The sequence below is a fragment of the Rhinopithecus bieti genome, unplaced genomic scaffold (assembly GCF_001698545.2).
Source record: "Rhinopithecus bieti isolate Rb0 unplaced genomic scaffold, ASM169854v2 scaffold_41779, whole genome shotgun sequence".
Classification (NCBI taxonomy): Eukaryota; Metazoa; Chordata; class Mammalia; order Primates; family Cercopithecidae; genus Rhinopithecus; species Rhinopithecus bieti.
This window is the reverse complement of record NW_016817334.1, coordinates 25,206-42,236: the sequence shown is the minus strand read 5'-3', so window position 1 is coordinate 42,236 and position 17,031 is coordinate 25,206. Positions and strand designations below refer to the sequence as shown.

The 17,031-nt window shown below is 49.7% G+C and overlaps 1 protein-coding gene across 1 annotated transcript in view; it reads left to right on the top strand.

Annotated features, from left to right (window-relative positions):
- The window catches only part of HAND2 (heart and neural crest derivatives expressed 2), a 16,942-nt gene extending 3,895 nt beyond the window's left edge, over positions 1 to 13,047 (top strand). Inside the window, exon 2 of the mRNA XM_017855955.1 lies at positions 9,650 to 13,047. Coding sequence (XP_017711444.1) covers positions 9,650 to 9,802 — 153 coding nt within the window. The 3' untranslated portion in view covers positions 9,803 to 13,047. The remainder of the gene's footprint in view (positions 1 to 9,649) is intronic.
- The last annotated feature ends 3,984 nt before the right edge of the window (positions 13,048 to 17,031 follow it).

Genomic DNA, 17,031 nt, shown 5'->3' with positions numbered 1-17,031 from the left:
TTTTTTTTTTTTTTTTTTTTTTTTTTTTTTTTTTTTACGGAAACCCTAATCTTTTAATGGTTGATACCTCAAGAGTTTTGAAAACAAAGCTGTTATACTTGTTTTCATAATATTTAAAATATTCAGAAGTAAACTAAATTATCATGATTGCCTCTAACTTTTTTAAAGACTCAGTGGTTCCAACCAGTCAACCTGACCTGCGGTCTACGCAGGAGGAGGAGGTGTTCTTAAAGAGAAGTGTCCTTGTTACAAACCCTGCAAAGGGTCTGGGCTCTGTCGGAGTGGTGTCTCTTTCCCTCTTCCACCAGCTGGAGAACGCTGAGTATTCTCTAGAAGGAAGATCTGGGCTGGAGAACCCAGCCCGGCAGTTCGCTCAGAAGCTGTAATAGTGCTCTTGCTTTCCTGAAATCAATCAGAAGCCGTTTCTTGAGGCCGTCAGTTTTTGTTTGGAGAGTGTGTTTCTGGTGGAGGAGTTGTGAGAACCCCGGCATTATTGCTGCAACGGGAACTAGTCTGGGTGTTTAATTCAAACTATGGGGCTTTCATCCAAGAAAAAAAAAAAAAGGAAAAAGAAAAGAGAGGAGAGGATTTTGCTCTCATCTGAGCAGGGGGGAAAGGGGAGTGGAAGGAGTTTCGAAAAAGTCCATGATTAGGTAACAACGAATTTTACGTCAAGTAAGAAATCGCGAACAAGACCACGGATTTAAAGGGGGGCGAGGGGCGGATTAGATTTACAAGGAGTTACAGGGAACTCAATATTAACTGTGCGGTGTCTGAAGTCTTCCCGGCCGCAGCCCAGCGGAACAAGCGATACCCTCCCGGGACTACTGGCAGCCGGGGACCCGGGATCTCTCCCTGTTGGGTCTTTGGGCTCCCTGAGCCCCAGCTCGTCCCAGAAGAAAGTCCCAGCGGCCTCCTTTGCCTGCAGCCTTGGCGGAAGCTTGAATCTCAGCTCTAGAAACCGGAGAAACTAAAGTGCCTGTGCCGGCTGAGGGGAGGGGAGAGGAGGCTGGGAGGGATTTTGGAAGGGGGTGGGGGGAGGAGAGAGAAAGGTGAACCGTATTAAAAAGTGGTTTGTTTCATGAAACGCCGCATATATAAATCTGGTGTTGGAGAGGCCTGCCAGAGGGTTTCCATCCTGGAACCCATCCTCAGGGTGATGTTCGCACCTTGGCCTCGGGCACAGACCCTCCCACGATATCCCAAGGGTTCCCGCGCCTAGCTGGTGTCCACTATGACCCCTCTGCCTGCAGCAGGCGGAATCAGACCCGACGTGGGCGATTTCAGAAGTGCCCAGGGAGAGAAAAGCTAGAGGCTCTGCGGACTTCTGCGGGCGGCTGACAACGCGAGGGCGAGGGGTTAGAACAACTCGGCCAAAGCGATCTGAACTTTCTCCTCTTGGGTCAGCCGGCGCTGGGTCGACCTGGTGGGCGCGGGGCTGTGTTTACAGACACTTGCCTTTGTTTATAACACGGGGAGGAGGTGTGGGGGAGGCGCGCCCTGATTTTCTGTTGTTCTCCCAATCTTCCTGAGTTTGATCCAGTGGTTCCCTCCCTCTCCTGGTTCCAGTTGTCTTCTGCGTCTTTATTTTAATCCGCTCAGGAGAAAGCCATCAGGTCCTAGACTTGGAAGAAAGGAGCCTACCAAAGTGTTGGAGTAAACAGTGGTGGAGGAGGTGAGGTTTTAAAAACAGGAACCGGAGAGGAGTTGTCTTCACCACGCACGTACCCTTCTGTGCGCCTTGCGTAGCTGGTCTCCGCCATCTGGGCCTTAAGGCACTTTTGCAGGTTTAACACTTTCTCTGGCTTATTAAACAACAACAGAGGGAAACGAAAAGACCCCGGCTCACCATTGCTACAGAGAAACTTGCTAATACACATGCTTTTTAAACCTGCGCTCCTCTTTGGCCCCGGCCAAGCGCAGCCTGCCTCCTCTTCCTCAGGGCCAGCAGCACCAGGCCTGTTCACCCCACCCGCCCTGCCATTTCAACTCGCCAGAAACCCTAACCAGCCAGATACCCAGCAGACCCGACACCTCAGACGGCAGAATGCCCAGCTGCCTGAACCTGCAGGCGGCTGAACCCCCTAACCAGACGCACACCCCAACTGACCAGACTCTTCAACCGGCAGGACACCCCAGATTATCTGTTACCCCAGACGCTCTCAGCCACCCAACATCACCGCCCCACGTTGTCAAGTCCCAGGAAGTGAAAGGAGTACTGGGCAGGCGCTTCTTCTGAGTTTCCATGCTTTTCTCCTCCAACACTTATTTCTCTTTTAACTTCTTCTTTGTTTAAAAAAAATTTCCAAGCCTCTACTTGCGAGACCGGCTAAAAGGCCTCTGTTTTAATTGCTCGGATAATGTGGTTGCTGCCATTTTGTTAAGAGCAATCACTCCTGCAGGGAAATCACAAGCGTTCTAGACAGGCCGGAGCCGACAAAAATGTAGGATTTGACGTTAAAAGCTAAATGGGAAGCTGCGGCGGCGGAAGGTAAATTGATGGTAGATCTGGCTGTCAGGGCTCTGCCCCAGACCGCTGCGCAGGCCAAGCGCCTGATAACCCTGAAGCACCGGAGGGGCAAAGGCTTGGCCAGTTGTAGACTGTGTGTGTGTGTGTGTGTGTGTGTAGACCCATTCTCAGCTTGGGAAGCAGTTTGAAAAACTGCAGAGTGGGGGCCCTCCTCCCAATTGCCTGGGCACCGACAACAACTTAAAGGGCTTTTCGAGGCCGAGACAGCAAGCTCCAGCTTTCGGGATAGGTTAGCCAGTAGGCCCAGGCATTTAGGAAAGGTGGACCTCTGGGTCTGGGCTGCCTCCTTAGGTGTAGGAGCACCAGGTTGCTTGATTGTGATGAGGTGAATGTAGCAGCCGTGCTAGAGAGCGCAGCCTGAGGGCCTCTTAGAAAGCACTTATGTGTGTGTGTGTCAGGAGTGGAGGGTGGCTCAATTCCTTCCACCAGACTGCTAGCCGCTGCCCCAGCTTGGCGTGAATTGCAGAGCTAGTCTCCCACTCGGATTGGTGAAGTAGCAGGAGAATGAGAGAGGTGGGCGCACCTGGAATTCGCAGGAAGGGTTGAGGAAGGTGAAGATGAGCTCAAATGCAAAGCGGCAGGGAGTACGAGACTTGGGAGTTCCTTCCCAGACTATAGATTTGCAGAGAGAACCCGGGCCAGTTGCAAGGGACACAAGCAGGGCAAAGCGTGCCAGGAAAACTGGGACTGAATATACACTGCGGGCCTACAAAGCGCAAGAAACCGCTCAGTTAGCCCTGAAGTTTTAATCAAATGTTGCGCGGATTTTGTTTTCCACAGCCGCCTTCAGCTCTCCCTGCCTGTGAATCCCACCCAGGCTCCTCGATTTGGAAAAGGAGCTGGCTAGTGGGTGCCAAGCAGAGATGGTCTTGAGGGAGGCTTGTGGCATGGGCCCCGCAGAGGGCCGAATCTGGACCCTTGTGACCTGAGGGTACCCATTCCCTCCATTGGACCCAGCTCACAAGAGTCCAGATCTCCACGTAAGGAGGGGGCGCTAAGGAGTCTCCCGGACGCACAGGACTCCTGGCCTCCAAGAACCTGCGGATCTCTTGGAGAGAAAAACCCAGGAGTCACCCTCAGACTGGGGCCCAGGACCCTGGTTGGAGGCTCCAACAGCCCCCTCCCTGAGGAAGCTCCGCAGTGCAATGAATTGCTATTGGGATTAAGTCTACCGGGAATGGGGGTTGGGGGAGACCGACTACGTGTTTTTTAAATGTTTAGAAAGAAGGGGGAGGGGAGAACTCCGGGAGAGGAAACCAATCCCACGTTTCCGGGGGCAGGACAGTTCTGAGCGCGCCTCCTTACCACCCAGCCGCTGCGCAACGCGTGCTTCCCGCACAGCAACTGTCTGCCCAACTCCAATCACCCTGGAACCGCTAAGCGGCTTCAGTCTGAGGGCTAATGGAGGTTAAAGAGCACCAGGTATCTGACTTACGTGCACCGAACTTACAGATCTCTCGCCCCGTTTTCCCTGCTCTACCCTGCCGAAGCCAGTTCCCATCGTGAAGTGCACCCTCACCTCTTCCCCCAAGAGACCCCCCTGCACACACATTCCCTTCAAATTCTCCCGGTATTTGGGCCGCTTTGATGATCAGATGGTAGAGCCCTGATTACAAATTTATTCCCGGCCTCTCTGTCGGTCTTTATCTCCGCTATTGGGGACATCTGGGAGTGATTAGTGCCGCGCCCGCGCCCGGCCGCTCTCGCCTATCTGGCCGCGGCGGGGCCGGAGCCTCGCTGACGTCAGGGCAGACGGCTCGGAGCCATCCCAGCCGAGCTGGGTGTAATCGGCGGCCGCGCGGCCAAGTCCTCCCCGGGCCAGGCCGGCAGCTGGAACGCGCCGCCCGCCTGCGTATAGGGACTTTATAAATATGTATTTTTAGCCCAGAAGACTTTGTGTTTTCCTTGTTTGGGGTAAGGAGGGGCCAGTTAACGTCTCTGCTGCCCCCTCCTCACTCTAAATTTTCCAACTCGCTACGGCTGGAGCACTCCGCCTGGAAAGCCTTCCACAGGCGGTCGCTTCTTTGCTATGTCCCTGCGCAGGCGAAGCTTCCCTGCGGCAGCAACTGCGTCCCGAGCGGTGCCAGTGCAAGTCCTGGATGGGATTGGGGTTGCTCTTAGGGGTAAGGCTCTTATGCCACCTTTTAGGGTTGCCCTCCTCTCACTGGCAACTGCTCCACCCTACAGCCCTCGGGCCAGAATTGTGGGAGTTTCTGTCTAGAGGGATGGCCTGGCAGAAGCTGATTACAGAATGCGATGTCTTTTAGCAGCTGCCTTTGCACCTGTTATTAAAGCCTAAAATACCAGCTAGCCGAGGCGCTGGACCCTCTTTCGCCCCGCCCTTCCCCCAACCCCCCAGGGAGTTGTCCTTGGCGCAAACACACCTCGCAAGGGCAAGGACGGCTGGCGGCAGCTTTGTCCCCTACTACGTCCCAGTGTTCAGAGTAGAGGCTGCATATATTTGCATAATTCCTGGACGGGCTGACTGACGCCCCTGACCCTAGCGTTCTGCGGGCTGGCCTGGTCTCTCCTGAAGTAAGGGGTGCTGGGATTAATCCAACACCTGAACTTTCCACTCCCCGGACAACTAGATACAATGACAAATTCAGCCCGGTTTTCACCCTACCTTCACCAGAAATTCTGATTCAGCGGGTCAGGGGCTCGACTGGAAGCCTGCAATTTTCAAAATCTCTCCCAGAGGATGCCTAACCACTGTACCAAAGGAAGGCACACCCACCCAGCCTGCCTGTCTCCCACCCTGGACACCTTCTCCATGACCCGTGTGAAGTCCAGGATGGTGAGAATGGGGATGGGTGAAGAGAGGCCTGCATTATTTAAAGTCTTTACAGGGAGAGAATTAGCCATATTATTGGATCAGCCCTACACCTCTGACTCATTAGGCAGCACAAGGATTCAAAGCAAACCCAGAAGATGCTGTTTATTCCTGCCGGGGATACAAAGGGCAAGCGGAGTGTTCAGTCAGAAGCTAGGGTGAATGTAACTAGAGGAAAAGGAAAACAGCTCGTGATGTGAGTGGATCGACAAGAAGATCTACTTGGGGTACACAAATAGTATCACAAATAATCAGGGAATCCAACTGAGGAAAATTCCCAAAAGTCCATGTCACCTCAGTTCTTTGAGGAAAGCCTATACACCAACTCCAAAGTGTCTTCATGTAATCTAGAATCAGAAAGAAACATTTCCTCTCGTCAGGGAAATGTCCCATTGAGAGCCTGGTCCCCTCTCCTACCTACCCCTGTCTGGAGCCAAGAGGGAAGGAAACAGCTCTATAGTTTGGGGGCTAAGGATAGGGAATGAGCCTTTTAGACAATTGTGTTCTCAGTGACTGAAGGATTTTGGCCTATTTGTGCTTCTAGAAGGAGGAGAAATGGGCAATGTCTGCACAAAATACAGTTTTCTAGAGTGCTGGAAAGTGGGTTCTCTATGATCTGTCTGAATGGCGGAGCTGACTGAGACACAGTTTTCTAAATCACTCAGGTCGCTCAAAAGCAAACAGCAAAAAACAAGCAAACAAAAAACTCCACATCACTTGTGCCCTATAATACTTTCTTGCTCAGAGTATAAACAAACTTTCACTTGAATTAAGTGGAATAAATCCACATGGAACACAGGCTCAGAGAGTCCCAGTTTGGATTTTCAAGCAAAGAAGACAGACTTGCAGGTAGCTAAACTGTTCGTGCAAAAGATCAGAGGGTACTCACCAGGCCACTTCTGCAACTAACACCCTAGTTGTTTTCTCAAATAGTATTTTTAATGCATGACCAATCATGAGCAACCAGATCTAACCAACCTGATGCTTGCTTCTCCATGGCTAGATGGAGTGTTTGAAAATATCGTTCCTTAATGTATCACCACATCTTTTTTCAGTTCATTGGTGACCCGGAACTAAAGAATAAGGGAGACTCTTCTGTAAAGGCAGGTTGTTTGAAACTTGTTTTTTCCCCACCTGCCAAGATCCTTTACAACAAACAGTGTACCGACTCAGGGTCAGTGAGAATGTCCAACTTTCATTGCCTAGAGAAGAGGCCAAAAAAGATATGATCCTTAGATGGCAGTAAATCCATCCTTTGTAAAAAGATGGAAGCCAATGGCCACTGAGGCCAGTGCAGGATTGCCTTCAGTTTAAAGTGGGTTGTTAATGTCGTTGCCTGGAGCTGACATTTTTGTCTTTAGGATAAGGCAGAAAAGCAGGAAAAGAAGACTGCTACTTTTGAAGAAAACGTGAAAACGCAACCTCAGTTGGTAACTAGTACTGGGCGAAGAAGGCAAGCCGGTGCGGTTTTAATGCAAGAAAGTAACGGCCAGGCCTCTTGACCTTCGCTTTGCAAATCTGGTTTTCATATTCTTGCTCAGTAATCACCCAAAGCCATAACTGTCTCTGAAATTATTCATTAAAGTCATTTTCAAGGATTCTCACAGGATGACTCTTTTACGTTTATGATCTTGTGAGAGCAATGACATCAGCCTCTGTTTTCCGCTTTTAATTAATATGCCTCGAAGAGGCGAGGGGCCGTGGCTGTGTGCGTGGGGAGGGGGCGGGCCGGGATGGAATCCGCCGGCCCTGGTGCTCCTGGCGCGGTCAGCTGAGCTCAGGCGCGCAGACATCCTTTGATTAAGGAGGGTATTTCGGGGAGTGCAGGCTGTGCAGAAGATCACGGCTGTGCCCTGTGGTGCTGTCAGCAGTGACAGATCCCAGATGGGGCCGCTACTGTATGGCAGATTGAGTTTCTCAGCAGAAAACTCACCCTCCCTCCTAAACGTCTTCAAAAACCTTCTCCAGATACTCCAGGTCTCTTCGTGTGAAACTGAAAAAGTTCAACCTCAAAGTTGGTTTTGAGTGCGTGTGTGTATGTTACGTTTTTTTTTTTTCTTCTTCCTTCATTTTTTCTCTGCACTTCTTCCTCCTCTGAGCATCTTCGGCCCGCAGGGCTACCTGGCTGCTAATAGCGTAGACGTGGCGGGCCTGGGGGTTCCTGTTCGCCTAGCTCACAGCGCCAAGCCGACGACACAGCACCGAAGGGCCCCGAAGGCAACCCGGTGGGTAGGGGCGCGGCGGAAGGGAAGTGGGGGGCAACTCTAACGTATCTCGGGAAGCCGGGGTTGGGCCGCACGGACCAAACACTCCAGTGCAGAGAAGGGGAGATGCTGGCGGGAAGCGGGGAGCAGGGGGCCGGGGCAGGGGGCTGCGCGGACACAAAGGCGGAAGCAGAGAATACTTTGGCCAGGCTCCTGAACCTGCTCCTGCCAGCCATCCGTCTTTGCTCCGCGGAGCGTCGATCCACCAGCCTGGGCATTTTCGAACGCCAAAGTGGAGACCAAAAAGAGGGCTCAGGGGCTAACTGCTAGGATTGGGAAACGGTGAAGACGGGTCCCAGATGCAGCAGGGGCTCGGCAGGGTCTGGAATGGGGAGAAGGGGGACTGCGGAATTCCATACTGCGGCCCAAGGCTGAAGGCTGGGCAGGCCTCTCGAAGGTGAGAGGGGAAGCTTGAAAAGTAGGTTTCTGCATAAGAATTCACCCACTTAGGGATTGCTAGTCTGGGTTCCGAGTTTCACATTCCAACAGTGTGTTGGAAACTGTTGCAGAATCATTTGAACTGATTTTAAACCTTTATTTTAAAAAATAAGTAACTTTACATAAAAGCCCCGGGTTCCCTGCCTACCTGTATACAACCGAGAATCCTCCCGTCCCCCTGTCCCCCACCCTAGGTATCCAAGACTGGCTCCCGGGGAGCAGCAGTGGCTGGGAGAGAGGCAGAAAGGCAGAGGAAGGTGTGCCGCACCCAGTTCGGAGCTGATTTCCAGGCCCCACCCATTCCTGCCCTAGCGTTCCTCTGAAACTGTAGAACTTGGAGCGTTCCCGCGGGCGAAAAAAATGAGAGAACAGAAGGGGAACCTAGAGACCGCGAATACTGTTTTAACTTAAAGATAGGCAATTTCTTTTTTCTTCGAGATACTAGGACAGCCTCCTCCCACAGCCCTTCTGGGTGAGGGCAGCTTGCAGAGCCTCTATTAGGCTTACAAAAGGACCTCTGGGGAGCAGATAGAGGAGCTAAAAATACCTCAGACGCTAGGCCCGAGGTCCGGGAGGAACTCATCACTCGCTCTCGCTCTGGCCCTGCCCAGGAGGGCGCTTTCGCCTTTTGCATTCCGAGGGCCGGGGCCGGCGAGGCTAGGGGCCCACACTAGTTTTGCCTTCACTTTGCGACCAGACCCTGCTCTTTTGAGGCTACGGTTACTCTTAATAAAGAAGAGCTCCAGTCCAATCTCCGGTAAAATCAGAAAATCAGACGTCACACTTTTGATGCTCTCCAATAAGCCCCCTCCACAGACTCAGTTTTTAAAAAGAAAAGAGGTGGGACAGTTAGGCCCTATTTTATACCAAAAACAATACGGTCACACAAAGATTCTTCTCAGGTTTGGGTAATGCGCTGTGTGGACATACGCAGTTACCTGCAGTCCTGGCACACCATCTGATTGTGAAAGAACCGGTGAACCCCTTATTTCAGCCCTCTCCAGAAAAAAAAAAAAAAAAAAAAAAAAAACAGCAGTTATTCCCCCTCGTGTCCCCCTTTGGTTATCGGTAAAAAACGCCAAAACTCCTTACATAAAGGCAAAACAACACCAATGAATTTCAAAATTCCCGCTCGCCCCTCCCGGAGGGCGGCTTTTCTTTTCTCTGCCCATGCTGGATGAAAGTGGTTTATTTTGATTTTTTTTCTTGTACCCACATGCCTTGTAAAAGGTTCCTGTGCACGGGCCTGGCCCCCCTCTGATGACCGCAGGGCCTTGCTTCCAGACTGCAGTCCCCGCCACTTGGTTTTTAAGTCCTCGCCTGGAGCCGAGGTGTAATTGTGACCCCGCCCGAGCCCCGAGCCTCCCGGGGGGATGGTTGGCCCGGCCTGCGTTGGGGCCGGGACCTCCCAAGTGGCGGCCTGGGCGCCGGGAGCCGCAGGGTCTTCTCCTTCCCTGCCTCCTCCCTCTCTCCCTCCCCTGCAGACTTTGCTCCTTTTCTCCTCATTTCCCCAGCTTGCTAAGCGTTACGGCGCACAGAATTTCTCTCCACTTTTTTGATTTTCTCTTGCCTTTTCCTTTCTAGCACCTTATTACCGCTCTCTCGGTCGCCTTCACGTTGAGATCCCAGGCCCAGAGAAGCAAAGTGGAACTTTGTCGAAATATGGGGGGAAGAACTGGGAACCTCTGGCCCCCTCGGCGCCGCGGTGGAGTCGGAACCCGGCGGGCCTCTGCGTAACGTCAGCGCACGGGGTAATTTACCTTCCCTGGGCGCCTGTCAATATGACTAATTTCCACAGGGGTCAAAAAGCCTTTCTCCAGCAGTCCATCTTGGAACGCTCTCTTACGCAGTAGAGGAGGTTGGTTGTTTTGTTTCCAACCCTAGAAATAAATACTCTTGGGGCGTCCCTGCCATGGCAGCCCGAGAGGAGCAGAGGAATATACACGGTGTCAATTAAAGGCAGTTTTCCTTGAACTCTGAACTATGATTGGGCGTAAACGAGAGCGACCTGCTTGCCTTTTAATACACATTACCTAACTCGTCCTTGATACCAATGGTTCCTTTAGAAACAGAAAATCAAAAAAGGAGGAAAATAATCATCGCTCCAGTTCTTCTCTGCCGCCTGCAGATGCCTATTGAAATATTTTATCTGCATTTCAGGGTGTAACTTAAATGTAGAGTATGTGCGCGTGTCTTGCTAATCTGGCCTGGACAAAAAGTAAATATATTATCCGGGTAGTGTTTTACAATAAGTTTTAAACTGCTACCAAGCTGTAAGTGTGAATCAGTGCTGTGGAGCCAATTAAACATTCTCTGTGACTCGCCAGAAGCGGCTAATTGATACTGGTAGCAAAACCTGGACTCACTTTAAGAAGTGCTCGGAAGGAAGCCTACGTGGTTAGCGGGTCAGGACGATTCTGTCTGCAAAGTCCTCTCTTGCATGGAGCAGGGAGTGGGAAGATGAAGAGCATTTTTGGCTCCCGTGGGGCACCCAGATGGGCCCCTTGGGTCTTCGAGGAGGTAAACGTCTTCAATCTGGGGAACTGGTGTCCAGTGAGAAATGAAAGTCGCTAAATAACCCATTTTTCTCCGACCCAAGTTCAGGCACTGAGGCCCCAGCTAATATACTTCTCTGAGTTAAATGTTTAACAAACTCTCTGAAAAAAATACGTCCCCACCCCACTTCTTGTGACCTTTAGGCAAGTAAATGCCTGGATTTGGAGCAATTAGGAGCCTCAGTGGAACTCACGGGAAACCTAAGAACTAAGATAACCAAGGAGAAGCCTAGGAAGCCTCACAGAGGGCTGCCTGAAGTCGTGGTCCCTGGCTGCTGCCCGCACAGGTGGGTGACACACAGCCCCACCACCTCCCCCCACAGCCTGACCTCCATACCTGCTCTGCCATTCTGGCCACATGCAAACACACACACACACACACACACACACACACACACACACACCTCTTTCCTTCTCTCATCTGTTGGTGCATTTATGACCTAATGAAAGTATATCCTTTAGGGAAAAGACTGTCTATAAAACTTGAAATATGAAGAACCCATTTGGATATTCCCACTCCAGGCCAGGCCTGAACTTGAAGTTTTTTTTAGCACAAACACCTTGACTCCTTCTGTTGCTTCTATAATCACCCTGTTATTTTTACTAAACGATGAGAATTGGTTCTAAATGACCTCTGCTCATTTCCTGTGGAAGGAGAAAAGTCTCCAACCTGAGAACATATCTTTATTTGCTGGAAGGTATTCTTTGGCGGGAAAGGAGGGGAATAATTTTACTTTCTATCCCTTGTCATCTTGGAAAAATCCTGACACTGTACGTTCCAACTTCTGCAAACAACTGGGGAAACCAAGGATGCTTTCAACTCCCTTCCATTTCCTTCCTGCCCCACCATTTCCCCCAGTTGCCACCTTTTTGGGTATTACAAACATTGACCCATTCTTTCTCATGGTCACTATGTGAAATGCCTATCAGTTTCCAACATAAATGAGTGCCCTTTGGAAATCCTACTGTTAACCACCTGCCTTTGTGGGAAAAGGCCATCTGATTTTGTGTTTTGGGGAGGGTCTGTTTATTGCCACAAATGGATAGAATAGATATTATTGCCTTGTGATTTTATATATAGCATATCTTTAAACAAGACAGTTAAGTCTCTTATTTTGCAATTTGACCTTCGCTGTAAGAGTGGCTTAAGTTGTTTATTAGCTGGGACTATAAAACAGGAAAAGCTGCAGGAGAAATAAACAAAAGAATGAGCTGAAGAGCTCTATCCTTTGGTAGAGTTGATTTGTTTATTTGCATATTTCTTGAAAAGGAAAACAGTTCTAGCTTAAAATCTTTTTGTCATCCAGCAGCCATTTAATGACCTACGGGTAGAAGGGGTAGATTGTTCAATACCCTGTTTAGTTGATCCCTTTGTTTCTGAGTTTACATCACGAAAGGAGTTTACATTACTCCCCCCTTTTTTGTTTAAAGTTTCATGAGTAGCAAGAACTTTTACACCTAGGTAAAGCCTTGGGAAGGGAGCAAAGTGCTCAGTCTGCTAAGGTGTAAGAGGGTGTACATGAAGGGGAGTGCTCTGAGAGGCAGCCATTTCTAGGGAAAGGTCTTGTCCTCTTAGTAACAACAAAAAAGTCCATTTTCAAACATCTATTAGACAATGTCAATTTTTCGTTTCAATTGTGTTCTAGCTTAGCCTTTCCACTTGGGAAAGTGGAAAGGACTCAGCCAGTCCTCCAAGTCTCTGATCCTAGAACTTAACTGGAGGAGCAAATGGCTTTAAACTGACAAGTCTCCCTATTGGGGAAGTTGAGGGAGGAGAGGAATAATGTGCATTTTGCCTCACCTAAGATTTTGTACTTCTGTGAACAAATATTATTTTCTAGTTCGGTTTTCAACTTATGACCCATTGAGCAAAACAAAGTTATTGCATGTTTTTCAATCCCATATCATCAGTAGGTAACATCCTCCTCCTCAGTATGTGGTATTTTGTGTGAATATATTTAGCATCAACTCTCTCATATATATATTCTAATCAGATTAATTTTTCATGAACAAGCAGTAATTCTCATGGTTTAAAAATACCCAAAATGTACATATGAAAAGTCTCTCCAGTTTCCTCACCCACTGTGATTCATTTCTTATGCATCCTCTCAGAGCTTCCTAATGAGTGGAAAAGCAAATAGAAATATCATCCCTATGGTTCATAGAATGATGCAGGTTGCTCCAGTTGTATCTGTTCTGCTGGTAGGGAGAGAGAAGAAGGAGGGCATCTTGGAAGCTTTGAAGAGCCTCACACCAAATAGAATTTGGGCAAGGTGTGAGATTCCACCTGAATGTAATTTCAAATATCTGGGAAAAAGAAGATGGGGCACATGTGGAATAATCAATCCCTAGGTCTCCAAATTGGATTGTCTTTTCTCTGTGGATGAGGACAAAAAATAAGAAAAAAGAGAAATAAAAGAAGTAAAAACAGTGAGATCAAATTCTGTCTAGAATTGTGGGAATATGGCTCCTCAATTTTTGTGTGTCCCCTCTCTCCAACTCAAACTGAAAAGGTCCACATTGTCTGCATCATATAAGTAACAAATACATTTTCTCCTACCATAGAGAGGTTTTTGCTATGTTCTAGTCCATAGATGGTTTCTATGGGTTATAACGGAAGGAGGTGGGGGATTAGGAAATACACATTTATCACAAAACAATTGAGACAAATTTTGCAGTATAATAACTATGTGTAGACTTGATAGACCCCAGGCATTTTGCCCTTTACAAATTCAAAAAGGCATGAAGGTAAAGACAGAGGTGACTCTTCCCTACACAGAGCAGAGGACACCTTCATTTACATCAATGTGACCCTTGGAGAGGCTGAGGGGTCTTGCTCCCCAAGTCTAATACAGACCTTGAGTGACCTTGGCTATCCTCCACCTAGGAGTTAGATATGGATAGAGAAAAGGACACATCTTGTAGGAAAAGTGCCATGTATAGGGTCCCTATAAAGTGCCAGGGATAGGGGCAGTTCTGCTCTCTGGGATGCTCTGTGACTTGTAGTACCTGGCCAGAGTTGCAGTTAAGTTGGAGTTAAGGAGCACCCCCAGCTGCTCCTTCCCTTATCCTTGTAAATGGTGTTGAAAGCATTTTCAGCTTCTAGATGGACTATAGCCATTACTTTCTCTGCATGTGCACGAGAGCCAGGGGAGAGGGTTGCTAAGTATCCATATTTTCCATGCATACCAAAAATTTTTCTTCTTCCACTTTGGGCTTCTCCCCACTCCTGCCTCATAGTAATACAAGATGAAGTAATAACAACAAAAGCTTCCTGCTGATTCTCGTTTCCTCTGAACAGATGTATTTTCCCCTGTCCCTCTTAGGGACCCACTGCTAGGTTTTAGCCTTAGTTGCTGAGGTTAAGCCATCTTCTGAAAGGGGTTAGTTTTCAGATCACCCACTATATTGGACTAATGCCCTCGCAGGACCAAAGGGCATCTGCTGGGTGAAAAGGACCCCAAACCCTCTGCCCCCTGCATCCCTGGAGTTGTTCATCAGACTGGAAGCCAAAGGCCCACATAACTCTAATTAATGTGTGCATATATTGGCCAGCCTCTTGGACGATTTTACCATTACTACTTGAATTGGCAGGGTCAGACAGTCTGATGCTTGTGTTCTGATGAGGATTTACAGTTCCAATGAATCATGTGACCATGAGTAGACGTGGATAGCACCGTGTTCAGGAGATCCGCCTCTGGTGCTTTCCACCCTGAGGGTCTCTTTCTGTTCCACAAGGAAAGTTCGTCTGGGAGGAACCAACCAAAGAGGGAGGGCACCTGAGAAGTTTAAAATGTCCTCCTCATCTGCATCTCAGCACAGAACATTACTAAGCCAAGTTTATATACATGCATTATAATATATATTACATAACATATATACACAGGAATACAGAAAAAAAATTTATCTTGAAAGTGTTGAATTTAAGACTGGAAATAGGCCTTTAGAGTTCATCTGCTTTAACCTCTTTTTCACAGATGAGAAGACTCAGATCTAAAGATTTAAAGATGCTCTTGGTACCTGGCCAGCATGTAGCACTCATTCATGAAATTGGGGGTGAGGAGGGCTCCTCTCCCCTCCTTAGGTAGTTATTTCCAGGGATCTCTTGTTTAAGAAAGATAAAGGCATAAAGAGAAAGTTGCAGCAGAAAACGTTTTGCAGAAAAAGAAAAAACAAAATACAAAACGAACAACGGTGTAGAGGGCCAGGCCAGCCGAGAAAACAGGTAGCCAGAGAAATGACATCTGAGGCTGGTTAATTGAGCAGGCCTATCTCCACCACTTCCTGAACGTCTTCACTCTACTCCAAGACTGCTATTAGAGGCTAATGTTTTCCACGGGGCGCGGTGGCTCACGCCTGTAATTCCAGCATTTTGGGAGACCGAAGTGGGCCGATCATTTGAGGTCAGGAGTTCGTGACCAGCCTGGACAACATGGTGAGCTTGGTGGCTGGCGCCTGTAGTCACAGCTACTCAGGAGGCTGAGGCAGGAGAATCGCTTGAACCCGGGAGGCGGAGGGTGCAGTGAGCCGAGATGGTGCCACTGCACTCCTGCACTCCACCCTAGGCGACAGAGCGAGACTGTTTCAAAAACAAAAAAAAAGCAGCAGCACACCACGTACTTTGTTTTGGTTATTCTTTGTCTACCCCAGCCCAGAAGAATAGATTCTTCTCTACTGGAGAGAGGGAATTGTGTTTCCAAAAGAGTAGCAGCTCTCATCAAAAGCGCTAGTGGATCTGGTGACAACGTGGACAGGCACTTTGCTCGGATCCTGGAGATTATCGACTGCGGAGACAGGATGGAGGACAGCTAGGGCTTCCGGTTGCCGGGGTGGGAACCCGGTTTTGGAGCGCTACGTCACTGGGCTGGAGAGAGGTTATATCCCGACTAGAGAGGATTCACAGGGAGTCCCACCCAGGGAGAGGGAAGTTGCTAGATCACCACGCTGGAGAGAAGACTGCAGGAGAAGAGAGACTAAGTAGCTCGAAACGGGGCTTCTGGATCTCCCTAGGGCTACCTCTGCAAGGCACCAGGTCGGATCTGCAGACAGAACTACCTGGATGTGCCTACCTATTTGTGGCGGGGTAGGCACCAAAGTGACTCTGTTTTGCATTAATTCATATATGTATGGTTTTGGCCTGGGTCTTAGTGGGGTTGAAGTTGCCCCGGTGTTGCCGGACAGAGTTGTTCTGGGAGCCTTCGGCTGTCTTTCCTTAGGCCTTAGGAACAGAACAGGACAAAAGTTAAAATCAGCCAAGCAAACCAAACCACAGCCCCCACACGCCATCCTTCCATTGCTGGGGAGCAGTGTTCTGGCTTCAGTACTCAGGTTAGAAATTTGAATAAATGGAGCCAGATCCTGGACTACACCCCGGGGACAGCGTTTTAATGTAAATGTAAAATATGCTAGTAATAATCACTTTTGGGCCCTGAAGCGCCATTAGAATCTGTTTAATTATAGGGCATGAGAGAAGCATTACCAGCTAATTAAATCAATCCTATTTGTAATTCTCCCTCTGCTGCTGCCGACTTGAAAATGTGAAATTGCTTTTTAAACGAGCCCGCATATGAATTTTTAAAACACAAGTGAACTAAAGTGAGAAGCAGGGGAAATGAGAGCGAGAAAGAGAAGGAAGGAGACGCAGGTACTGGGCCCGAGTCAAGAGGCATGTGGATGAATCTCCCCGGGCGCCTCGGCTTCCTTGCCTTCCAGACCGCGCTCACAGTTTTCTTGCAAAACAGGCGGTTTTCTCTCCTTTCAGAGGTTTCCGCTTTCTCCTGAGGAATCTCTTTCAGCTCCTGGACATCTCCCTCGAGAAGGGCCCTGGGGCAGGGAGGGGCGCAGAGCTGGCCCGGCACCCCGAGTCCCGCGTGCCCGGCTGCAGCCGCGCGGCCCGGGAACGGGTTCTGGCCGACGGAAGGGAGCGGCGCGGGGAGGAAGTGAGCTCACTCAAGAAGGAAGGAAAGAAATGAGGTTTTTGCCCGGCAGCCGCCAGGCCGAGGCGCACAGCCCGGGGGAGACGCTGTGAGCCCAGGTCCCGCCACCGCCCTCCAAGGAGGCCGGGGGCAGAGGCCGGCTTTGCGAAGCGCTGCGGCCGCCGCCACCGACTCCGTCTAGACCCCGCGCATACTATCCTTGGTGTTCCCCGGGAGGAAGAGCGCCAGGCTCCACTCGCGAGGTTCAGGCCTGCAGGACAGAGTGGGAGGCTCAGAGCGCACGAGGGCTTTATTCAGGCAGACGCCGCCTTCAGTCCCCATCCTCCTCGCGAGTGAGATTTCGCTTCTGACGCTCACGCACGCGCGCGCGCGCGCAACCCTCTCTTCTTTCTTCAGTGCCCCTCGAAAAAGCAGGCCCTCGAGCTTTGATTTTCCATTAGAGCATTGAGTTATTTGCATGAGAAAAGAGGGAGGA